The sequence below is a fragment of the Muntiacus reevesi genome, chromosome 2 (assembly GCF_963930625.1).
Source record: "Muntiacus reevesi chromosome 2, mMunRee1.1, whole genome shotgun sequence".
In the NCBI taxonomy this organism is placed as follows: domain Eukaryota; kingdom Metazoa; phylum Chordata; class Mammalia; order Artiodactyla; family Cervidae; genus Muntiacus; species Muntiacus reevesi.
In genome coordinates, this window is record NC_089250.1 from 160,965,079 (window position 1) to 160,985,212 (window position 20,134).

Below are 20,134 nucleotides of genomic sequence, written 5' to 3' on the forward strand. Positions count from 1 at the left end.
CTGGGACCCAGGGACTTCAGCTGGGTCTTTACAGAAAAAAGTTCTCCACTTCTGAGCTAGAGCAAAGGTCCTCAACGGGGAAGGTGCCTGGGTGTGTGGTGAACATGCGGAGGAGAGGACGGCTGGAGTGAAGGAGGGAGTAGAAGCCAGTGAGGTCAGAGAGGTCACGGAGCCGAATCCTGTAGCCCTCCTGTGTGGCTTTCCCACAGCACCTCTGGCCAGTGTCCGGACAGATGCTGGCATCATGTTGATGGAGTTGTGTGTGTGTGTGTGTGTGTGTGTGTGTGTGTGTGTGTGTGTGTTGAGGAGGGTTGTGGTAGGGTACAGAGATGGCCAAACTTGTGAGTCCTAAGACCTGGGTTTTAGACCTGCTGTCTGTCCCTTACCAGTCCTGTGTCCTCAGATCTCATTTACAAAAGTCATGATGGTGATGGTGGTGATGATGATGTGGTAGTAGGGATAATGGGATGTTGATGGTGAAGTTGGTGGTGGTGGGGATGGCAGTGCAAGTGGGGGATGATGGTGATGTTGATGGTGGGGTTGGTTGAGGGGGATGGGGATGGTGGGGATGGTAATTAATGGTGGTGATGATGATGGCAGTGGTGATGATGGTGGTGGTGTTGATAGTGGCTACGTTTAGCGAGCCCCTACTGTGTGCTAGATACTTGCACACTTGACTCTAACCCTACAGCAGGGAGAGTTGGGTAGCAGCATCTTCCTTTGCGAGAGAAAACGCTGAGTGACTTAAGGAAGGCCATGTGCATGGCAGGGCTCAGATAACATGCTCTGACAGCCACTTATGTTCTGGTGAAGAGACCTGGAGGCAGTTAGTGTTAGCTGCTCAGTCATGTCCAACTCTGCGACCTCAAAGACTGTAACCCACTAGGCTCCTCTGTTCATGCATTTCTCCAGGAAAGAATACTGGAATGGATTGCCATTCCTGTCTCCAGGGGATCTTCTGGATGCAGGGATCAAACATGGGTCTCCTGCGTTGCAGGCGAATTCTTTACCATCTGAGCCACCAAGGAAGCTGGTAAGAGTGCAACTGTCACTCAAGGGCCACAGCCTCTGGTCAAGGTGGCCCACTCTTAGCGCTGTCCTTGGGAACAAGAGTTTCTTGGGAGGGACAGTCCCCTGGCTGCCCTGCCCTCCTGCATCCCCCACCCCACCCCCCCAAACCACTGCGGACACCTTGCCTCTCTCAGGCTCCATGTGGTGGGGAGGGGCCACGTTCCGCCATCCCCATGGCAACCAGTTACCAGGCCTTGTGTCGTGTGGGTTTTCCTAATTGAGGTTGTGGGATCCTTCTGGTTGTGGCTGAGGTTTTTCTGCCCTGGAAGCCGGACGGCGGTGTGGCCGTGAGGTGGGGCCGGGAGGTGCTAGGACCTGCCCGCAGGCCACAGCCGCGCTTGCCCTGTGCTGCCCCCGACGCCTCCCACCACTTCAACACTGCACTTCCTTTGAAGAACATACTGGAGGTTTTAGGTGCTTGTAGCTGACAGCTGGGCCACCGCAAAACGTCCCGTGGTCAGGATCACTGTGTGTCTTTGCCGCACCGTGTCCGGTCCCACGGAGGGTGGAGCCGGCCCCGAGGCCCGGGCTGTGGGAATGTACTTGCTCCCCGTTTGCCCACCATGGTTTTTGCCCACCCATCTGGTGGGGTCCCCGTGAACAACAGCAGCCCCAGCTAAGCCGCCGAGCTCAGCTCCCCGGTGTGTTAACAGGCCCTAGAAAGGCCTCCAGTCCCACGCCCCGCCCCTCCTTGCCTCTCTGCGTCTGGGCTGGGTGCTCCCTGAGCTGGCTGCGTCTGCACCAGTGTTCGCATTTTGAACCGAGCCCGGTCTTCCTCCTGCATCCCGAGCCCCTCCTTCAGGGCTCTGCCCCGGTGGGAAGGGTCAGCTCCCAAGTGGTGAAGGTGGGGCAGGGTCAGGCCATGGCCAGCACCTCTGCTTGGGAAGAGGCTCTGTGTCCCCTGCTTCTGCCCTCCTGCCTCTCTTGCCCACCCCTGGGGTCTTAATCAAACTGGGAAGGCGCTGGACACACTTGAAGACACCAAGTGTCTTCCTGTCCTGGGAAACCGTGGATGCGGCTGCCCAGCATGAACGACACAGTTCCCATCACTGGAGATGCTGGGCCAGAGGTGCCCTTGACAGCCCCTCGAGTTGTGTTTTCTTTCAAATGTTTCCATCAGTGGGTAGTTGTCCACTCAGCTCCCCTGAATCCTGACATCTCAACCCCAGCACTTGGGGACGGGGGATAACAGAGGAGTGGGGGGCGATGGGGGTGGGGAAGATGGAGGAGGAGTGTCCTAGACTCAGGGGGTGTCCAGGGAACTTCACAGAGGAGGTTACCCTGAGGCAGAGACCCTGTGACTACTGCTATTTCTAGAAAGTGAGACCTCCAAAAACAGAAAGAGGCCCCTGGCCCTTGTATTTGCAAGCTCCATCCCCTTTGCCCTAACCACCCGATCAGCTCTCTTCTTATCTGTACCTATGGGATTGTCAAGAAACGCTTCTGATAAAAAGATTCTGGGGACCTGACCTGGTTCCACCCTCCCCCACCCCTTCCCCTCCTCCCCTCCCAGGTGAGGAAACTGAGGTGGGGGGTGGGGCAGGGCCCTGTCTTCCTCCCACAGCGGTGGCCAAGGGCCTTGGGTTGGGGAAAGTCACCTGCAGGCTGAGGTCACCTCAAGTACATTTGTCTGGAGTCCCTTTAGAAAAGGCTTGAGTCACTCAGTGACGCAGTCCCAAATGGCCCTGTAATTGTGCTCTTGACTTGTTTGGGGCTGCATGGAAAGACTGAACCAGTGGGCTGCCTCACAGCCCGCCACCAGCCAGGGCTGTGGGTACCGCTGTGGCAGCGGCGAAGGTCACAGAGCCCCGGGGGTCGGACAGAAAGGCTGATGGCAGAGAGGGCGAGCGGAGGAAGGAGCAGACCCAGGGATCACCTGCCCCCCCATCAGGAAAACTGGCCTCCTCAGAGGAAAACCGGCCTCTGAGAACACCCACAGCCTCCCCACGGTGAGACTTTCTGGAAAACCAGCCCTGCACGTCATGCTGCGGAAACAGTCCTGCAAGCTCACCTGGGTAGAAAGGAATGGACAGACTCTGTAACTCTCCCGACGTCACAGGCAGTGTTGTCATAGAGCCTTCCACTTGACTGGCTGGAGCTGCTGAGTCATCAGCCGCTGTGGCTGGAAACAGAGAGAGGGAGCCTTCCCACGCAGTCCCAGGGATGCTCGAGACCCTCCCAGACCTTGATCCAAGTGTGCTGGGAGCCACACCTCTGCTTTTCATGGGTCTCACCCCCCACCCCGCCCCTGCACCGAGATGTGTATCCTAAAGACCTGCTTTGCAACACAATTTGAGTTTCTAACAAATTTGGTCCCTTAGCATGACCTTTCCAAGTTTATCATGAACTTTCCGACCTCCCGGTCCCCTGGTGACCCACAGGCCCTGTGGGAGGGGCTCTGAGATGGAAGGAGGAAGAGGCCCTGTGGAGCATCCTGGAGCCCCCTGTGGCCCAGGCCCTCCCCCAACACCCGTGCTCTGGTGCCTTTAGCCAGCGGCGCTCTAAACCGTCTTGGCCAGGAGGCTGGCCATTTCTGTGGTTTTGATTGTGCTGCCTCTGGTCACGCCTGGCACCACCTACCTTGGGAAACGCTACTGAGTTTCTGTAAGTCTCACTCAGCCCTTCTGTCTCGCCCCATCCACAGGGGCCAGAACTGATCAGATTGTTTCAGAGTCAAGGCTGGCCTGAGACATGTAGCCTTGTTGTTCCTGTGGTCCAGTGGCTCAGTCGTGTCCAACTTTTTGTGACTCCATGGACTGCAGCATGCCAGGCTTCTCTGTCCTCCACCATCTCCTGGAATTTGCTCAAACCTCTGTCCACATGTGGGCTGCCTGTAGGGAAAAGATGTATTGGCCAGTCGGATCTGTTCCTTGGAAATTCTCTAGGCAAGAATACTGGAGTGGGTAGCCACTCCCTTCTCCAGCGGAACTTCCCCACGCAGGAATGGAACCTGGGTCTCCCGCGTTGCAGGCAGATTCTTGACCCTCTGAGTCACCAGGGAAGCCCCTCTTGGGTGTTTGGACTCAGGATTCTGGCCAATGGGTAGGGAGGGGGCTTTAGGGCCTGCCGGTTGCAGCACAATTCTGATACTGAGTACCCTGAATGAGCAAAAACTCTACAGGGGGAGCACACTCCCCACAAGACCACCGCCCTCACTTCAGACCCCAGATGTGAGTTTGGGCATCCCCAGGCCACGTGTACTTCTGACTAATTGACTACAAATTTGGGAATTCCCCCAACCCCTCTCAGGTTTGATTATTCTCTAGGACGACTCACAGAACTCAGGAGAGCTCTAGATTTACAATTTTATTAGAGTGAAAGGATACAAATCTGAACTGGCAAAATGAGATGCACAAGGCAAGTTCTGTGATGGACATGTCACCCTCCCAGCATCGGTGTGTGAGCACCGACCAGGAAGTTCACCCAAATTGGGTGCCCAGAGTTTTTATTGGGCTTTCATTACTTAGGCATGATTGATTGAATCATTAGTCACGTGGTTGAACTCGGTCTCCAGCCTCCTTCCCCACCCCGAAGTTTGGACACTGTCATTTGGCTCGAAGCCCCGACCCTCTAGCCCCATGGTTGGTCATTCTGGCATGGCCAGCCTCAGCCCGAGACATCTCATTAGCATAAGCTCAGATACAGTTCTGGGGGTCCACCATGAATAAAACCCACATCCCCAACACTTGGAAAATTCCCAGGACTGGGAGGTCACCTCCCAGGAGCCAAGAACCAAGCCAGTGTTTTCATTATACGACAATGGCCAGTTGGGTTCCATGCAAAGAGGTCAGTGAGCCTGGCGTGGTCTGCAGAGAGGCAGAGACACCCCAGGCCCAGATTCTCCATGTCCCCATGGCATTCCTATTGCTACAAACCCTGCTGTTCTTGACTGCCTCTCCTTGGATGCCTAGAAGCTCCTTATGACCCTGGTATTAATCCTCGTCTTTGGGAGTCAAGTTGAATGAATCTCTCACCCTGCTCACTTCGGCTAGAACTGCACTCACCAACACAGTTTTGCAATCTGAGCCGACAAGTCTGTCCTGGAGGAATGTAGTCTGTGGGAAAACCAGCCTCCAACTTCCTCAGGGCCCACAAAATGCATCAGGTCCTCTATGGATCCCGGTGTGCCATCTCCAGGGGCGATGCTCTTCTCTATGGAGTCTGTAGAACAATAAAGGTCCAAGGGCCATCAGAATGGGACAAGGCACCCAGGAAGTATATGGCGTGTGTGCTGATGATTTGGGTGGTGTTTGAAGGGAGTCCTTCCCACTCCTTAGGGAGCCAGACTGGGGCCTGGAGTTGTGGGTCCCTGAGGCCATCTCAGCAGCCTTTACCCACCAAGGCTGGTGGTGAGCTTCTCTCCACTGTCTCCCTCTAGTTTTCTGGAAACTGTTGGGTCCATATCCAGTTTGTCCCCTTACCCCAGCGAGTGGCCAGATAAGTGGCTTTGTGGGCATCGTGTGAGAAGAATGCCTGAGTCAGGCAGGGGACAGGGACCTGGGTTCTTAACAGAGTCACACCCCAACATTACTGAACTTCCAAACACCTGTGTGTTTCTTCAGATCCTTTTTAGAAGTAGGCAGAGCAGAAATAATAATCAGAGAAATTTCCAGAAAGGGTGGTCTAGTCATACCATTTCCCACGTGATGCTCAAGGACTTGCTCCAACTTGACTCTGCATCAGAATCACCTGGAAGGCTCATTAAAACGCATTGCTGGGCCCCCTTCCAGAATTTCTGACTCTGTAGATCTAAGGTGGGGCCCAAGATTTTGCATTTCTAACCAATTCCCCAGTGATGCTGGTGCAACTGTTCCAAGGACCACACTGGGAACCACTGATTTGAGGGCGTGAAGGCAAGTCTTTGCAACACAGGCAGAGTCTTGCTCAGCTTCTACCCAAGGAACCTTGCTCTGACCGCTTGCTCATTTGTTACCAGGAGGGAAGAGAACAGTAGACCAGGAGTCAGGATGCCTGGGTCTTGGCTTATCTATTGTTTAATATGACTGTGTCGGGCCTTAGTTGCAGAACACGGGATTTCCATCACGTCATGCAGGATCTTTCCTTGCAGCATTCAGACTCTCTAGTTGTGGCTCGAGGGCCAGATTGCTCCTTGGCATGAGGGACTTTAGTTCCCCGACCAGGGACTGAATCCATGTCCCCTGAATTACAGATGGATTCTTTACCACTGGACCACTGGGAAAGCCCCTGGGTCCTGGTTCAGATATAACACAAACTGCTTGAATGATTTGAAACAAAGTTCTTGCCTTTCTGAATCTATTTCCTCGCTTGTCAAATGGGACCATTAAGAGGATCTACTTAGTGTGGTTAATGAGAGGATTAAATGAGAAGATGTCTAAACAAACAGCTCCCTGACCCTGGTAGTACAGGAAATGCCACATTTCTTTAACTTCCAAATCAGATATACTGTAAGATTAATGAGAAGTTCGAGGTCAGTTGTTTTGCAAAGGTCTCTCCCCCTATCCCTTCCAAAGATAGCACAAAAAGTCCCAGGGCTCCAAAGCCTGTATCAATCACTCAAGTCATGTCTGACTCTTTGCGAACCCGTGGACTGTAGCCCTCCAGGCTTCTCTGTTCATGAAATTCTCCAGGCAAGAATACTGGAGTGGGTTGCCATTCCCTTCTCCAAGGGATCTTCCTAACCCAGGGACCAAACTCAGGCCTCCCACATTGCAGGCAGATTCTTTACCCTCTGAGCCACAAAATGAAGTGAAATGGAGCTGCTCAGTCGTGTCTGACTCTTTGTGACCCCATGGACTGTAGCCTACTAGACTCCTTCATCCGTGGAATTTTCCAGGCAAGAGTACTGGAGTGGGTTGCCATTTCCTTCTCCAGGAAATTTTTTCTGACCCAGGGATAGAACCCAGGTCTCCCACATTGCAGGCAGACGCTTTACCATCTGAGCCACCAGGGAAGCCCCTAAGGCTCCAAGGAGTCCCCAAAATAAGACCTCAGACCATTGGGGTCACTGCTGTTGCCTGTTCTGTCAGTGTCCTTCGGGGGAGGGGTCTCGACGTCAGCTCCCCTGTGTCAGGCTGGCCCCGGGTCCCTCACTGCTCAGAGTCCCTCATCCCTGGGATCTTGTGGGGACCGTGCCTTCCTGGAGCGCGACCTTCCCCCTGCTACCCCTCCCAGACACTCTCCCCCTCATTCTCATTTCAGTCCTCAGCCCTCAAAGCGCAAACACCTCCCTAGAAAACAGTAGATGCCACGAGAATTACAGCCAATTTCTTCCCCCACAATGACAGTTTTCTCATGGCAGCTTTTTGGCATGATCCTTTCATTCTTCCCTGGGGGTGTCCACGGGAATGAAAGAAATGCCAATTAGTTTCTCAGTAGCTCAGCCTGTTCTGAGCGCTTAAAGACGTGATAGCTCTTTATTACTCTGCTTTCTTCCCAAGTCCTGCGTTCCATCCCTGCTGGGGCTTGCCCGCCTGCTGGCCACTCTCCCCGCTCCCCTGCCCTGCCACCCGCTTATCATGCTTCTCTCAGCCCATCTGGGCTGCACCTCCGTGAGACCACTGCTGGCAGCCAAGGGGGGACCCTGGAGGCTGGAGCGAGCAGAGTGATGTGCTAAGCCACTTCGTCCCTGGAGACTGCTCCTGGGGAATGCTGCATTTTCCTGCCACCCAACTTTCTCCAGGTTGTGCTTAGACTCATGTCCACTCGGGAGAGAGACCCATTGCCCTGGTCCCTTGGTGCCTTCCCGGAACTGCGAGCGGAGGAGTTCAGCCCGTGTCCCCAAGCCCGACATCGTGGTCTCTTCTCACTTCTGGTGGGGGCCCTCCGGGCTGATGACCAGCCTGTGTTGCAGGCACCCCTCCTTGGAGGGAGCCCCCTTCCTCCATGAGGCCCCCCCCACCTGCCTGACCACACCCCTAGCAGCCTCACTCAACTCTGCTCTCTGAAGCCTGGGGTGAGCTGGAGTTCCACGAAGGTGGGCACTCTGTCCTCTTGGCCACCTCACTTTCAGCACATGGAAGGTAAACCATGAGCAGCGGTGGGCTGGTGGGTGAAGAAAAGAAAGCCTGGGGATGCTTGAGACAGGAAGTGACTGTGAATCAGCGTGGGTTGGAGAAGATACGGACTTCTGCTTGCATTGTGTGGTTTGTTCATTGGACCCATTAGCCCCTTTCCCTGAGCCTGAGGTTTCTCATCTGTGAAATGGGGTTAGTACTAAATGAGGACCACAGCATGTAGCACTTAGCTCAGTGCTAAGCCCAGAGGGCGATCCTTACAAATATTCATTTACCGAGTCAGCATAACATAACAAAAGCTTGCAATTGTCCAGGCCAATTGTGTTAGCTGCCCCATCCTCTGGAAGGATATGGAGCAAGAATCTGGACCGAGCTGAGAGGGGGCTGTAGGCCAGACAAGGGAATCTGCCTTTCAAGAGCAGCCCTGGAGAGGGGATTAGAAGGGGGTCTTGAAGAAGGAGCAGGGCTTCAGTAGGCAGAGGCATCAGTTCTAGAAGTCAGAAGTCTAACCTGGATCTCACTGGGTAAAAACAAGGGAGTTGGTAGGGCTGTTATGTTTCTGGGGCCTCTAAGAGAGAATATGTTCTTGCCTCATCCAGTTTCTAGAGGCCGCCTGCATCCCTTGGCTTGTGGCCCCTTCCTTCTTCAAAGCCAGCAGTAGCTGATCTAGTCTTTCTCATATCACATCACCCTGAGCTGACTCTCCTGCCTCTGGTTACATCAGGTCCACCCGGATCATCCAGGATAACATCCCTGTCACTATCCTTAATTCCATCTGTAACCATAGTTCCCTTTGCCATGTAACCTAACGTATTCACAGGTGCCAGCAATTAAGGGTTACTTTGGAGGAGTATGATTTTGCCTACATAGTCCCTGCCCTGTTCTGGGGGCTGAGGCGGTGAGGAGGAAGAGGAATCTTTCCCCAGGAGGCTGTGTGGTACCCACCCGCTGTTCATCACTCCATTCTCTGTGTTACATTCTCCAGGTGGCCTTGACTCACTTTTCCCCTCTCCCCACCGCCACCACTGCCCCATTACTAGCAAGTCTCTCCCAAACTCTGCACTTCTCCTGAATGTTGGTCATAATGGTCATAAATAAAGCAGCATCCCTCCATTTCAGCACTATGGACACTTTGAGCACTTTGTTCTCTGTTGTGTGGGGGTGCTGTCCTGCACCTTGCATGATGTTTAACTCTGTCTCTGGCCTCTACCTGCCAGATGCTGGCAGTGCTCTTATCTGGGTGTGACAACCCCAAATATCTCTAGACCCTGTCGGATGTCTTCTGGAGGACAAATTGCCCGGGGGTTGAGAACCACTGATATCAAGACTTAATGTCTTCCTTACCAGATTGGGCACCCCAAGATGGAAGCCCCAAGAGGGTGACACCCCATTGGTCTTCTCCATCCCTGTGTCCCCAGCACCTGTGTGCTGCTTGCCATTTAGTAGATGCTCAACATACTGGTTGAATGAATTAATGGGTTTGTGTTAATTTTCTTTATTTTGTGTTAACTTTCTTCATGGAGAAGTTAGCCTATAAAAATATGTGTGTGTGTGAGTGTAAAATAGACTTCTATTTTCACAAACTGGCTACCTAAGAATCACTTGGGGTGATTCTTTAAGTAGCCCCATTCCTGGGTTCTGCTCACAGAGGTGGGGTTCAGGCTGATGAGGTACAGCCTGTGAGTCCGTATGGCCAAGAATTCTTCACCAATTCCTCAAAAAGGCAAACATAGAATGACCATATGATCCACCGGTTCTGCTCCTAGGCATATACCCGAAGGAATTGAAAGCAGGGACTCAGATATTCAGAGTAGCTGTATTCACGATAGCCAGAAGGTGGACACCATCCAAGCATCCACCAACAGACAAGTGGATAAACAAAAGGTGGTGTGTACACACACGACAGAGGATCATTCCACCGTACAGAGGAGTGAAATCTGACACACGCTGCAACATGGATGAACCTCGAAGACATCATGCCAAGTGGAATCAGCCAGTCACAACAGCACATGCTGTGTGCTGTCACTCATGAGGTCCCTGGAGCAGTCAAACCAGAGAGAAAGAAAGTAGAACGGGGGTTGCCAGGGTGGAGGGGGCTGGGAGCTGGTGTTGGATGGGCGCCGAATTTCTGCTCGGGATGATGAAAGGGTCCTGGAGCTGGGTGGTGGCAATGGTTACATGGCATTGTGAATGTACTTAGTACCGTGGAATTGTATACCTAAAAGTGGTTAAAATGGTATATTTTCTGTTACTTATATTTTACCACGCACACAAAAGTGCTTCATCCCAGCCAGATCTGGAAATGAAGAATGTGGAATGGATGGTGGGGGGTGGGGGGGGTTGCATACTAGATGAGCTCTAACTGTTCCTTTAGGCCTTGGAGCCAGAGCTGATGGGGATGGGAGCAGACTTGGCTAATTTCTCCAGGGGGCAGCCCTCCCCTGGGACATACACATAACTAAGCTCTAAGGGGCCAGGCTGGCCACCGAATGGAGGCCACGTGTCGTGTCCACAGGCAGCTGCGCGCAGCTCTGTCTGAGCTTTGCCATGTGCCTGGTTACGGGAGAGAAGTCCCGAATCTGGGTTTATATGAAAAACCTCGGTGTTTAAATCTTGACACCTGGTTCAGTGAACAGGTGAACAAGTCAACAAACAGAACAGCTCTTCAGGCCTCGGGTGTTGGGTGGCATGTTTTCTTGGAGGCTTGGGTCTCCACTGAAGACCTCCAAGTTCTGCTTGCTCTTACCAGATGTCCTGTCACTTCTGAGATCGGGGCCAGCTCTCTCTGTGATCCTTGGGAGTTTTCCTTGCTTACAGGGCTTCTGAAAGGGAGCTTTATAGACAGAAGGGTGTGTATGAGTGCCCGGGTCTGGATTCTGCTCAGGCTGGGGTCTGGTCTCTGCCATTTGTGAGGTGGGGTGTAGGAGACTTGCCTCTTTCTTCCCTGTTGCCTCAGTTTCCTTGTCTTTCAAGTGGGATGGTAATAGCTCTGCCTGGGAGAGTTAGAGTGGGGACTCAGGGAAGGCCAGCTGAGTGTGTGTGTGGGCGGTGATGTGTGCCAGCTCCGGTGGAAGCACCCAGCATGCGTGAAGCAGCGCAGGCCATCAGCTGGGAAATTACACAACCTGGACATCTGTTTCTGCGTCTGTGATGTACCTGGCGATCTGCTCCTCCAAGAGTCATTCTGGGGGTTAAATAAGATAATGTCCAAACAGTGCTTGGCCACCGCATGTGGCCCGTACACATTCATTTTGTTCCTTGTAGTCCAATGCTTTTGATCTTTGCAAAGACTTGAGCAGAGGGAGCCGGGGCTGCTTGGCCAGGGCTGGAAACAGAACGAGCAGAGAGCCAGGAAATGGACCTCCTGCCCCTCTGCACTGGCTCCCTCTCCTCCTTCCCAGCTGTGAGGATGGTCCTGGTTTTGTCCTCAGAAGCCCACACACTGGCTGTTCCAGAAGGTGGCCTCAGCTTTCCAGGGCAATTGAATAACTTGGGAATCTCCATTTATTGATACCGACTCTTTCAAGATCCCATGGACTGTAAGCCTGCCAGGCTCCTCTGTCCATGGAATTTTCCAGGCAAGAATACTGGAGTGGGTTGCCATTTCCTTCTCCAGGGGATCTTCCCGACCCAGGGATCGAACCTGCATCTCCTGCATTGCAGGCGGATTCTTTACCATTTGAGCCACCAGGGAAGCTGCTACATTTATTGAGATCAGCTCCATGCCAGCCCCAGAACACATACTTTGCTGGGGATGGGCCCAGAGGCCAGCTCCTTCGTGATACCTTGGTTGGCTGGCTGGAGAAAGGGACTTTGCCCTGCCTGGACCCTCTCTGAGGGTCAGAGACTAGGGGGACATCATACCCATCCAGCTTAAGGAGCAGCCCAGGGTGCCGAGGGCCTGCCCAAGATCCCATGTCTCTGTAACCAGGCCCCAAACCCCACAGGTACTTGGGGTGTTGATCCCACGAAGGAGGATAAAAGGCCCTTAAAAAAAATCCTGAGATGCTAAGGGGCCTAAAGGGCTATGTGACCTTTGATGAGTCACTGACCAGTGGAATTTAAGGACCACTCTGGTGACAGGGGTCAGACAAATGCATCTCAGGTTCTCGTGGTGTCCTAACCATGTGATGGTACAGAGGTGCCTCCAGGTCCAATTTCCAAGTGGTGGTGGGCTCAGGGACATTCAGGCCGGAGTCAGCACCCCCTTGTTGCCTACACACCTGGGTGTTCTGATGTCTGTCCACCGGCCAGGGATAAGAAGTGGTGGGGCGACAGGAACACCTGTGTGTGCACCTTCCTCAGCTCCATGTATTCATTTTGTGTGCCTGTTACATGTGTGTTCACTGTGTTTGTACATTTATCATGTGTGCATATTCATCGCATGTGTGTCCCTAGCACGTGTTCATTATAGGGCACTCTGGGCAGGATACGGGGAGGGGTGGGCAGCTGACGTGGTCCATTAGGAGTCCTTCCAGCCTTCAGAAACATGTCCTCTGGGGTTTGTGAGGCAGGAGAAGAAGGGGGTACTCAAGGCGAGGGAGAGTTGACGTCCTTGTCCCCAGCACCTGGCCTCCAGCTGGGGATGGGGACTGTCCACAGGAAACAAGAGGACAAAATGAGGTGGTGGTGGTGGGGCGCATTTGTGAATTCACCTCACCCATTTGTGAGTCCATTTCACCAGGCTTTCCTGAGTCAGTCGGCCAGGTTCAGCTGTAGGAAGGTTGAGGTCTAGTCTGGGGCTGATGCCAGCTCCCCAGTGGGGCTGCACAACATGGTTAGGATAATCAGCAAAGAACCGGCACCTGGTGTGGGTGCAGAAGTGGGCGATGGGAGGGGCTGTGCTGGGTGGGGGAGCCCAGACCTGTGTGAGCCTGAAGGAAGGACACATAGGCTTGATGCTGGCTGGGGAGGGGCTTGTCCCAGTCTCCCAGCTAGGAAGCCGCACCCAGGTTCACTGGGATGGGACGTGGGCTCTGGCACCTCAGGCAGCACCAGCATCAGCTCCCCATCTTTCTCTCCCATCTCTGCAGGAGGCGGAGGAAAGCGCAAAGGGAAAAGCAAGAAGTGGAAGGAAATCCTGAAGTTCCCTCATATTAGCCAGTGTGAAGACCTCCGAAGGACCATAGGTAAGCCGTCCTGCTCCAGGGGGCGCGGGGAGGAGCTGGGAGGGGAGCGAGGAGCCCGGTCACTGCAGAGTCATCTGCCCAGCGTGTCAAAATGGACAGTGCTGTAAAGTGATGCCAGGTAGGAGCTCCAAGCTGATGCCTTTGCCAGTTGGCATAAAGATACAGCCAACATTCATCCAACATCCATGGAGCATTTGATGCAGGCTGGGTGGGATCAACCCCCAATTACCCTTTGAGGCTGTTAATTTGCCTCCCTTACTTTATGTGTCTGTATGTGCCTGCTAAGTGGCTTCGGTCATGTCTGACTCTTTGCAATACTATGGACTGTAGCCCGCCAGGCTCCTCTATCCTCCTAAAGATGAGGGAGAGGCAGACTGGCTGGGACCTCGGGCTGTGGGGAGTGATGATGTGCCAGTGAGCTCCTGGCTTTCCTTTTTGCCTCCCTTATATCCCCGGAGACACACACCACCCAGAAATGCCAGTGGGTGCAAACAAAGACGACACCTCCCATCCAAAAATAAATAAAGAAATAAAAATCGTGTTCTCTCTGGGCAATGGCCGGGGACCGGGACAGCTGAGCTGAGCTGGCCCCTCCAGAACGGTCACACTTTGGCCACTGTTCACCCCAACAATGTGGACACCTCACTTTCTACCTTCCTTCTCGCTTACCCTTGAGCCGGATTCAGGGACCTAGCGCTCCCTCCCTCTCCATGTCTCTCGTCTCTGATCCTGACACTCGGAGGTGAGCGAGCTCCAAGTTCATTCTCTGCCCCCTGATTCTCAGTCCCCCCAAGTCCAACCCTGCTCCCCAGGAGGCCTCAGACCATTGCCCCAGGCCACCAAAGCCCCTCACCTTCCGGTTGGCCTGGCCCCACCCTCTTCACTTCCGGCCCCGGGGGACCGGGGAGCCTGGATTTACCTCTGAGCTTTGCTCTGCCGGTGGACCCCGCCCCACGGGCCCCCGCCCCATCTGTCTGTCTAGGTCCATAAGCCAGCCTCTTGGCACGGCCCACTCCCCTGGGAGGGTGTGAGAAACGTGTGCGCTGGCGTGTGAAAATGAATTCTTCTGTTCTCCTCGAGGGCATTGAAAAGGCTCTGTGTGTGAGGGCAGTGTGAAGAGAGGCCGGGAAAACAGGAAGGCCGCCATAAAGCAGCCGAGGGGCTGCTGCTCGCGGGGACGGGCCCCAGGGCTCCGGCCTTCCTGCGTGTTTACAGTCCGTCGCCCTGGTGTTTGCCCAGCCTCTGCTGGGGTCCTGCTGGAAGGCTTTCCTAAATAAAAATCTCATTTCTTTTCTAGACCAATACACAAACCAAACAGTGGCAAATGCCGCATTTATTTTTCTTGCGCACACATGAGCTCATTTTCTAAAGCTCTGGAGAGGATGTCCCGGGACAGGCTTTGGGCCAGGGTGACGCAGCCCTTGTGGGCCTGGAAGGCCGCGTGGGAAGGCTCTTCATTAGAGGGGAGAACGGAGCCCTCTAGGATCCCCTGGACTGGCCAGAACAGTGGTCTCTTAAAGCCATACCCTCTCTCTTGCGCTCAGCATGGCCCTGACAACTGCAGGCCGTCTCCCCCAGCAGAGACCCCGGGGTGATTTTAAGAAATGAGAACAGCACCCAGTGGACCCCTTGCTGAAACCACAGCTGCCTCTCCTTCCCCCTGGAATGAAACACAAACTTCTCACTGTGACTTATGAGCACTTTGGCCGTTGTGTGAAGCTTGGGGATCCCCTCTCAGAATAATGTTTTTACATATACAGAAAATAAAGTACATGGTGTTGCAAAGGAAACCAGTTCTTTTCAGATAATTAGATACTTTAAAATATTATGATCTGGAAGTATATGAGCTTTTTTGTCTTTCACTCATGTCTGACTCTTTGAGGTCCCATGGCCTGTAGTCTGCCAGGCTCCTCTGTCCATGGAATTTTCCAGGCAAGATGATTGAAGCAGGTTGCCATTGCCTACTCCAGGGCATCTTCCCAAGCCATGCATCAAACCTGCATCTCTGTGTCTCCTGCATTGGCAGGTGGAGTCTTAACCACTGCACCACCTGGGAAGCTTTAATAACGCTCAGCAACTGGTCTAACCAAGGCTCAGCAACTGTTCTAATAGCTACTGTAATTCTGAATTAGTGAGGAGCATAATGGTGATTGCAGCCATGAAATTAAACGATGCTTACTCCTTGGAAGGAAAGTTATGACCAACCTAGATAGCATATTAAAAAGCAGAGACATTACTTTGCCAACAAAGGTCCGTCTAGTCAAGGCTATGGTTTTTCCAGTGGTCATGTATGGATGTGAGAGTTGGACTGTGAAGAAAGCTGAGTGCCGAAAAATTGATGCTTTTGAACTGTGGTGTTGGAGAAGACTCTTAAGAGTCCCTTGGACTGCAAGGAGATCCAACCAGTCCATCCTGAAGGAGATCAGTCCTAGGTGTTCATTGGAAGGACTGATGCTGAAGCTGAAACTCCAGTACTTTGGCCACCTCATGCGAAGAGTTGACTCATTGGAAAAGACCCTGATGCTGGGAGGGATTGGGGGCAGGAGGAGAAGGGGATGACAGAGGATGAGATGGCTAGATGGCATCACCAACTCAATGGACATGAGTTTGAGTGAACTCTGGGAGTTGGTGATGGACAGGGAGGGCTGGTGTGCTGTGATTCATGGGGTTGCAGAGTCAGACACGACTGAGCAACTGAACTGAACTGAACTGTTAAGTAATATTTCCAGATACCTGCAATGATGGTGATATGAATGGGTGTGAGATTTCTGTTGTTGACCTTCCCAGGCACTGCTAACGTTACTGTGGGTTGTTGTTGACATTCATGACTCAAGGAAGTACTCATTTCCAGTTACAGGCTGATGAATAGAGAGACGATGTTTTTCTCCATCCAAGTTCAGTGAGTGAGTGAAGTCACTCAGTGGTGTCTGACTCTTTGCGACCCTATGGACTGTAGCCTACCAGGCTTCTTCATCCATGGGATTTTCCAGGCAAGAATACTGGAGTGGGTTGCCATTTCCTTCTCCAGGAGATCTTCCTGACCCAGGGATTGAACCTGGGTCTCCTGCAGTGTAGGCAGACACTTTACCAGCTGAGCCGCCAGGGAAGTCAAGGTTCAAGGACCTCTTAACTCCTGTCCATGGACCTCTTGGCAATGCCCTTCCTATGCTGCCTTGTATGAGTCTGCCTTCACCTTGGAATCAGTCACTCCCTCCTCCTCTCTTGACTTTGCTGTGCTGGTTGCTTTTTCCTTGATTACCCCAAGCTTGTCTCTAGCCTAGAGCCTCTGGACCTGCTGTTCCTTCTGCCTAGAATGCTCTTCCCCCACAGTCAACGGACCTTTAGATCTCAGTTCAGATAGCACTTCCATAGAAAAGCCTTCTGGGACTTCCCTGGTGGTCCAGTGGCTAAGACCATGCTCCTGTTGTAGGGGGCCCAGGTTCCATCCCTGGTCAGGGAACTAGATCCCACATGCTGCAACCGAAGATCCTGCATGCCACGGTGAAGATGGAAGAGCCTGCTTGCCACAACTGAGACCCGGTACAGCCAAATAAATAAATTTTTTTTTTAAAAAAGAAGAGAAAAGCCTTTCCAACTAATCTTTAGACAGGAACTGTATTCTCCTTTTAATTGCTATCTTTCGCATAGTGCTGTCCAATAATCCTCTTGGCTCATGACCCCAGCTGCAGTCATCTTGTGTTTAGTTGTTGACCTGTGTGTTTTCTCTCTCCCTCACTGGACTGGATGTCCCATGACCACAGTGACTGTGTGGGTCACCACTAGGACAGTGCCTGGCACACTGTAGGGGCTCATTAAATACTGGGAGAGTCAATGAAGTGAAATCTTGAAAATTAGGGCTCTGTTTAGAAAATCTGTGACATGAACTTGGCATTCCCAAATTTAATGTAGCCCATGGTTTAAAAGTCATGAAAGTTCAGGCTTAGAAGGTACCTTAGAAAGCATCTGCTTTAACACTCCATTCCCCCATTCCCTACCAGATAGATCAACAAGTCAGAGGGGCAGGTGACATGGTGACTCCTGGCCCAGGCCAATTTCCCCTGAGGCTGCAATTAGAATAATTCTTACAGAGAGGTTAGACTTTTACAGAATTCTCAACTCAAGGAACTGGAGAGCATGTTGTCCAACCACGCTTTTCAGACCTGAGTCTGAATTTCAGAGTCTATTAGCCTCCAAGAGGAGAAGTGACCTGCCTTGGACAGTCCAGGCCTCTGGTCCTCAGCTGCAGCTCTCCATTCACCAGCATTATACTGACTCACAAACATTTTTTTGGCATCAGCCCCCAGCCAGTACCCAAAGTAGAGAGACTGCTTAGGCACTCAGAAAAAGAGACATTTCTGTCTCTTTTTTTCTTTCATCTTCTAAGTGTGGGTTGCATGTTCATCAGATTACTGTACAGGTATATTGGGCCCTCATGGTATGCTATGCACTTGAGAAACAGGCCTGATTCCTGACCCCCCCCACCCCCACCCCTGCCGCCACCCTCAAGCTCACCCATGGCTGAACCCAGGAGGCTGGCAGAAATAGGTGATAGCAAATTGAGAAAGTTTCATGTTGGAGGGACAGATTGCTGAGCTGGAGCACAGTGCCGTGGGTCTTCCACCCATCAAGAACTTCTCTGGAGGAAATGACATCACTCTGAGCCTCTCAGGGCATCTCTTTTTGTGAGCTCCCGAGAGATGTGGACCACATCCTCCTTCTTGGGTCTCCATTGCTGGTACTGGGAGTAGATGGATGGATGGATGTATCAAGTGATTGAATGAGTGCCCTCCTCCTTCCCAGCCTGGAAACTGTAACTAACTGTGAATGGCAGCAATGAGTATTAAGACAGAGATTCCTTGCCACATGTATCTACTTCCAATTGAGCCCCAGACATCAGTAACCAATTTTAGACAGTCCTGGCAGAGAGCAGACAGATCGTGAGACGAGGAAGTGTTCTCTAATATCTGCTTGATGAAACATCGAATAATGGCATTCGTTAGTAAGATAATTAGAGAGAGCCCAAATCAAAGTAGTTCTCAGAATATCCAGAACTTGGAAGGCAGGAACATCATTGTGAAGATAAAAGATTGTTGAGGTCTGCAAATATTTCTCAGTGACGCAGAAAGTTCTGTTGGGCATAAAGTGTGGCATTTTTATTTATTTAGCTCAGGCTCATTGCGTACTTTATTCTTTCATTAAAAAAGAAAAAAAGAGTATGAGGGGGCTTGAGTGAAAGAGTTGATTATTTCTCTATTTGGCAATATTTCTGCAGGAACTGTCCAAAAGCTATATAATAAATCAAGCCCCCTCCCCACCTCCTGGCAGGGTGACGTTTACGAGGAGACTTCTCACAGAAAGTAGATGCCGCCGTGCCCTGCACCCTCACGTGAGGACAGGAGAGATTTCATTTGCCTTGTGGGAGAGAACCGCTTGCCAAAGCCTTAACTCTTTCTAGGAGCAGCAACTCTAGGCTGTGGGGGATTTCTAGAAGAAAATGTAGACTTTTAACTTTAAAGAAGAAAAACCACGGGGCTTCCCAGGCGATCCAGTGGTTAAGCTTCCGCTTCTCAATGCAGGGGGTGCTGGTTCAATCCTTGCAATGGGGGACTAAGGTCCCATTTGCCTTGGTGTGCAGCCAAAAAAAATTTAAAACTGAAAATAACGTGAAGTCTGCCTTGAGCTAGCTTAGTCTTGATTATTCACTCAGTGTTGCTCATGGTCTTTCAACAAGAAATCAGCCTACAGACACATGTTGAGCCCCCTACTGTGTGCAGGCCCAGGAGCTGTACCATTGGCCACAGAAGCAATGTCATCTTGTGGAAGGCCGTTGGCATTAAAGTCAAATGGTGGCTCCGTGGCTCCCAGTATGACATGGGGCGAGTTGCTTGGTTTCTCTGGGTTGCAAGTTTCTTTGTCTCAAAAATGGGACACACTGATACCAACCTGGTAGAATTGTTGGGAGGGCCAGCAGGGTGCCTACTACACGCTGTCCTTATCCCCATTATCATCACGGTGCTGGTGGTGTAGGGTAAAGGCTGAAGGCCCTGAGGGGGAGGCTTTAGAATTTCCCGCAGAAGCCAAATTGGCTACAAATGATGAGTGGGGCTAGCCGCTTCTGTGCAGACGTCATGTTGGCCAGTGCTCCAGGGACCCCTGCATTGGGGTCAGTTGAATCCTTCTCTTCCTTGAGCCCATGCCTCCAGCCTCCACTTCCTGGAGGCCACCCTGGCCCCTGCCCCCCTCGGCCCTCCTTCCTCCCCCGTGGAAGCCGATGGCACACTGTGCCCAGATCCCTGGCCTTGTAGGTTTCTTTCCTAGGACACAAGGATGTTCTGGAAGGTTGCACCCTAGAGCCCTAACAAGGGTTACCCCTGGGAAAGGCATTTCCTGGTGGCTCAGCCGGTAAAGAATCCGCCTGCAATGCAGGAGGCACAGGAGATGTGGGTTTGATCCCTGGGTTGGGACGATTTGTTGGAGGAGGAAATGGCAACCCAATTCAATATTCTTGCCTGGAGAACCCCATGGGCTGAGGTCCATGGGCTGGCAAAGGGGTCAGACACGACTGAAGCGACTTAGCACTGGGGAAGGCATAGAGGTCAGAGGGGACGTTAGCTTTATCTGTAAGATTTTTTTTTAATATTTTGTGTTTTATGCCTTGAGATTTTGCACTTTTAAAAAAAGGTTTATTTTTAAATTTTTGGCTGTGCTGGATATTCGTTGCTGCTCGGGCCTTTTTCTCTAGCTGTGGCAAGCGGGGACTACTCTCTGGTTTCGGTGGATGAGCTTCTCATTGCAGTGGCTTCTCTTGTTGTGGAGTGTGGGCTGTAGGGTGCTCGGGCTTCAGTGGCTGTGGCGCACGGGCTTAGTTGCATGTGGGATCTTCCCGGGTCAGGGACTGAACTGGTGTCTCCTGCACTGGGAGGCGGATTCTTTACCACT

At 52.3% G+C, this 20,134-nt stretch overlaps 1 protein-coding gene across 3 annotated transcripts in view; it reads left to right on the forward strand.

Annotated features, from left to right (window-relative positions):
* GRK5 (G protein-coupled receptor kinase 5) overlaps positions 1–20,134 on the forward strand; it is a 221,248-nt gene that overhangs the window by 89,547 nt on the left and 111,567 nt on the right. For all 3 annotated transcript variants that reach the window (XM_065923425.1, XM_065923424.1, XM_065923427.1), the window contains exon 2: positions 13,100–13,195. In XM_065923425.1, the coding sequence (XP_065779497.1) occupies positions 13,100–13,195 (96 nt within the window). The remainder of the gene's footprint in view (positions 1–13,099; positions 13,196–20,134) is intronic.